Source organism: Triticum aestivum, chromosome 2A (genome assembly GCF_018294505.1).
Source record: "Triticum aestivum cultivar Chinese Spring chromosome 2A, IWGSC CS RefSeq v2.1, whole genome shotgun sequence".
NCBI lineage: Eukaryota > Viridiplantae > Streptophyta > Magnoliopsida > Poales > Poaceae > Triticum > Triticum aestivum.
Window position 1 is genome coordinate 662832364 of NC_057797.1, and position 4634 is coordinate 662836997.

Below are 4634 nucleotides of genomic sequence, written 5' to 3' on the forward strand. Positions count from 1 at the left end.
TGAATCTAGTCCATCATGTCATCCGCTTATGTCTGAATCTCTGAAGCTAGTCCATCACCCATCTCACATAAATAATCACCTATCTGCTACCTTGACTGATTTTGAGCAACTCTTTGCTGATGTGTAGCAACTACAACGCCCATGTTCTCTTCCTCCCTCCCCTGAGCCCCAAGAAGCTGAGAGTCGCAACACCGCCATCCAGGAGTTGGGGAAAACCAGCAACGTCTCAACGGACGAGCGCTACCCCACCCACCAACTCCCCGTCCAGCCGCCGTCGACCAGTTTGGTGGCACTTAACCCGTCCGGGACCGCCAATGAGTATGAAGTAGTACTACTACAAGTGAGGTAGGGGGGTGGAGAACTGTACCATGGGAAAGGGCAGCGGGCGCACCCGGCGCCGGCACCGCTTGCGGCGCACGCGTCGGCGGTGGCGCTATCGATGCTGCCGACGGTCCTGCTTGTGCTTGTGGCGGCGCGACCGGAGGCAGTGGGCGGGGCCCGGCGCAGGCGCCTCAACAGACTGCACCAGCCGGAGATGCGATGCGGCTGCTTCGCTGCTACAAGAGCTTCTAGGCGTGGTTGGACAACTGCTCCGACCGCCACCGCATCGTCGAGGACGGGAACGGCAGGGGAGCTGCAGGAGGGTTGCAGGCCGACCCTAGCTCCAGTTCCTAGAAAGAGGGGGAGGAGACGGTAGCGCTGCTGCTCCGGCTCCCAGGCCGACCTGTTGTCGAGCTCCTCCGGCGCGCCGCCTCCGCCACGACCGCCTGGGCGTCGATGCTGGAGCTCCTCTGTTTCGCCTGAGAGACGAGGAAAAGGGCGCCGGTCGGGATAAGGCATTTTTTCTAAGAAAGATAACGAAGCGGTTGGCTGGATTCTACGAGCAGTGCTACGATAAAACACCAACAACGATTCACGCACGACAGTGAAATCCAGCCACGCATGCAGGTGTACAGGGAGCAGTGCTACATAGACGATAGTTTTCTGCACGATTCATGCACGACGGACAGAATCGTCCATTGGATCGTTCTGTCTTACAAATCTACAATCGTGCATGCACGATTTTTGAACGATTCTGTCCGTCGTGCATGAATCGTGCAGAAAACTATCGTCTATGTAGCACTGCTCGACGCTCGTGTACAGGGGAGCAACTGATCTTGTCGGTTAGCACGTGCGCTCAGTGCGACAAAATCGTGCAGCTACACGATTAAGCATTTGGGAAAAAAATATGGGAGCAAATTGGCATATGTTTCCAGCATATTTTTTTACAACTAAAAAGCACCCATGTAGCATTCCATCACAAAACAATAATGATTCCAAACATTTAAAAATTCCCATCATAAATTTCTTTGGATAGATTCATAAGTTGTTTGCAACAAAAATTATTAAAATCAATAACAATTTTCAACACTAAAAAACTCCTCATGGAGAATATCTTTGAAGCAAATTTTAGCACGAGAAACTACGGAATCACCAAACACTTACCGCAAACCAAAAGTATCTTGGTTGCAGCAGCTCGGTTCGCAGGCGCCGCCCTCGTCGTTGATGCTCGCTGCACAGGGTCGCACGAACGACGGCAACCAGTCAACGACGTTTAATGAATGTGTCAAAAACATCGCCGGTCGTAGCAAAAACCAACGACGGTTGTAGCAAAATTCGCCATTGCTGTCGTCCCGAGTTGCATCTTTACCATGAATTGATGTAGTAAAAAACCTCACCGGTAGTAGTAAAAACCAATGATGATTGCAGAAGAAGTCGTCGTCGCCGCCGTCCCTGGTCGCATCTCTGCCATCAATGGATGTAGCAAAAACTGACGCCAGTTGCAGCAAAAAGCCATATACACCATCGTGGATCGTAGCTCTGCCATGAATGGATGTAGCAAAACTTGTCGCTGGTTTCAACACGCTGTGACGATCGTTCTAGCATGCGGCCACCGTGGTCATAGCTCGCTGGTGGCAATTCCGTGGATGCAGCTTCATCGAGCTGCGGTTGCAGCTCCTTTCCCCACCCCCACGTTGGAGCTTCGCGAGCAGTGGTGGGGATAAGGGGGGAAAAAGCAGTCGTGATGGGCCAAGAGCACGTGATGGGCCGAGGAAAAAAACCCAACAATCCAAATCCTGGACCGAGAGACGTGTTGGCGGTATATATGGCTGCGTGATCGATCCGGAGACGAGCTTCGGCCGGTCTGCCCGCACACAACGTTTCTCTTCTTTTTATTGAGGAAAAAAGCAGTCCCTCTCTCTCTCTCAGAAAAAAAGGGAAAAAAGAAGTCCAGATTTGAATCGGAATCAGAGTTGGATCAGGCCACACAGTTTGCGTCGCCCTTATATAAGTCTATTGTAATCGGCTGTGGATATTTCTCTATTTGCTTGCACCTAGTGCACGGGATCCTCTTATAGTTGGGAAACGCATCATTGTATTCTTCCGCCCAAAAAGCAGGTATGCTTATGTTTCTCTCTAGTTTGCTGCACCTTTAACAAATTGTTGGCTGCCAAAGTGTAAACTCAACTGTAGATCGTTTCTCGTTAATCAGGTCTCTATATGGAGAAGCAGGGAAACATCGGCTACATAAGTTCGATGAGGTTAGTAACTTCAGGCACAACTTTATTGTAGGCAAAAAAAGGTAGATGATGCCGTAACTTTTCACCTATCTCTAAGAAAGGTATTATCAGTTGCAACTTCATATTACTAACGAGGGTGTGACAAAGGCATATCTAGATCTCCCGCAAGAAAATGACATATCTAGATGTGCCCTAATTATTACACATCTAAATGACTCAATCAAATATAAAAAAAGCACGTATGAATCTTCACGTAAAAGCAATGATATGAGACATAAATATGCAATACTTAGGGGCTTAGGGCAGATATAGATGCGTTGTTGTTACAGTTTTGTTAAAGCACGTCTAGATGTGTTATAAGTATTGCACATCTAAATTCTATGACACTGATCTTACGATGAGATTTGCACGGATATTTTTTCTTTTTCTTTTTATGCTTAATTGAGTCACTTAGATGTGCAATGACTAGGGCACATCGACAGATAATTACTAAGTCCGTCTTGATCTATTGGTCCCCTTGTATTTTAGAATAAATCTTGGTAATATATTTGACTAGCAAAAATAAATTATGCGCCATAAAAATCATTTTGTTAGAATCATATTAGAAAAGGTTTTCAATGATACTATTTTATAGCATACTTTGAAAATTGTTCAAAGTGCACACCTGTAGTCTGCAAGTTTTGAAAACTGTGAATGAAAACACCAATTCCTTGCCAAAAAAAGAACTTCAGTGTAAGTTATCACGAAGTCTATCTATGTAAACTTTGGTTAATAAATAGAATGTGCCCTTACATCAGTTGTGTGAATAGACAAGTTTGGCTGCTTCTTAACTTTTGGTATTCACTTTTGCATAGTATAAAGGAGTATATTTCGACATTTGCCCTTTACATACTCGACCGCATGTCTTAACCGAATATTGTAGCAATATAATTTTTGTGCATGTTTTTTTCTAGATTTTATTTTAAAAAACTCTTAGATGCCATCTATACTTGTGTTTCTGTTTGTTAGTTCCAATGGTTCCTTCCTCATGTTTGGTAGCATGGTTTCACCTCCTTTAGATGATTAAATTTGAAGTCATGGTTATTGTTGCGCAGGGAAGGACGGAGGAGAACAAAGATCAGGATTCGTAATAAAAGTTTCTTGCTTCGACGTCGTAACGAGTATGGCACCTTCACATGGAGTGAAGGCCGTATGACCAAGACCACATCTTTGTACCGTGAAATGTCTGCTCGCGTGTGTCTAAGGTTGGCACTGGACGAGTACTCTGATCTCAAGAGCAAAGGAATGCTTAGGTGGAAGGCTTACAAAAAAAATCGCGTGAGCATCAACACCGCATTACGGACCATCGGGGAGGCCATTATGAGATTAAGAAAACGTCGTGTGGAGGCCGGGCTATTCTACTTGGTGCCACAAGCAGATAGGGCCGCGATACAAGTCCGCACCCACTTATTCAGTATGCCTTTGAAAGAGGCGCTAAGAAAACGACGCCTAGAACTCAAAAAGAGGAAGCAACTCCTGGACGCATACAATAATTCTCAAAAATCTACCGCCTACAGCAACGTCGTCTCCCTAATGCGAGCATCAGTAAAGAGAATTTTGTTCTATACTCTATCCTCCGTTGTATTAGGTTGTGCGATAGTATTCTTTTGAAATATCCGGAAAGGCCATAAATAGTATATGTCGCTTCGGTGCTTGTAGTCGTTGCTAGGTAATTTACGAATCTGGATGTAATTTTTATTTCTGGTGTTCGTTGTACTGTGATGATTAAAGATGAATAGATTGAAAGTTTTTCCGTAAAAAAAGAAGTATCATCAATGCATTTTTTGTTCCAGCAACCAAAAATATATATAATTTTGTTAGGTAGTGACCTATGATAATGATGTTTGGTTGGACCGAGTTCACATGTTTTACCATTTTTTGAGTGTCTTTGCATAATCCACACAAATGATATTGCATTCTAACTTATGAAATTAAAATATACTTTCATCCTTATAACCAGTGTAGTGTTATTATTTAGTGATTTCAGAATTTGTTCAAGAGTGTAACTTGAACTTCGCACAAGAAAATAAACCT

General features: G+C 44.5%; 1 protein-coding gene across 1 annotated transcript; it reads left to right on the forward strand.

Moving 5' to 3' along the window:
* The first annotated feature begins 2265 nt into the window (after window positions 1–2265).
* Window positions 2266–4344, forward strand: LOC123185836 (uncharacterized). The gene is made up of 3 exons (XM_044597658.1): window positions 2266–2439; window positions 2534–2582; window positions 3656–4344. The coding sequence occupies exons 2-3, from the start codon at window positions 2542–2544 to the stop codon at window positions 4209–4211; spliced, it is 597 nt and encodes a 198-aa protein (XP_044453593.1). The 5' UTR covers window positions 2266–2439; window positions 2534–2541; the 3' UTR covers window positions 4212–4344.
* The last annotated feature ends 290 nt before the right edge of the window (window positions 4345–4634 follow it).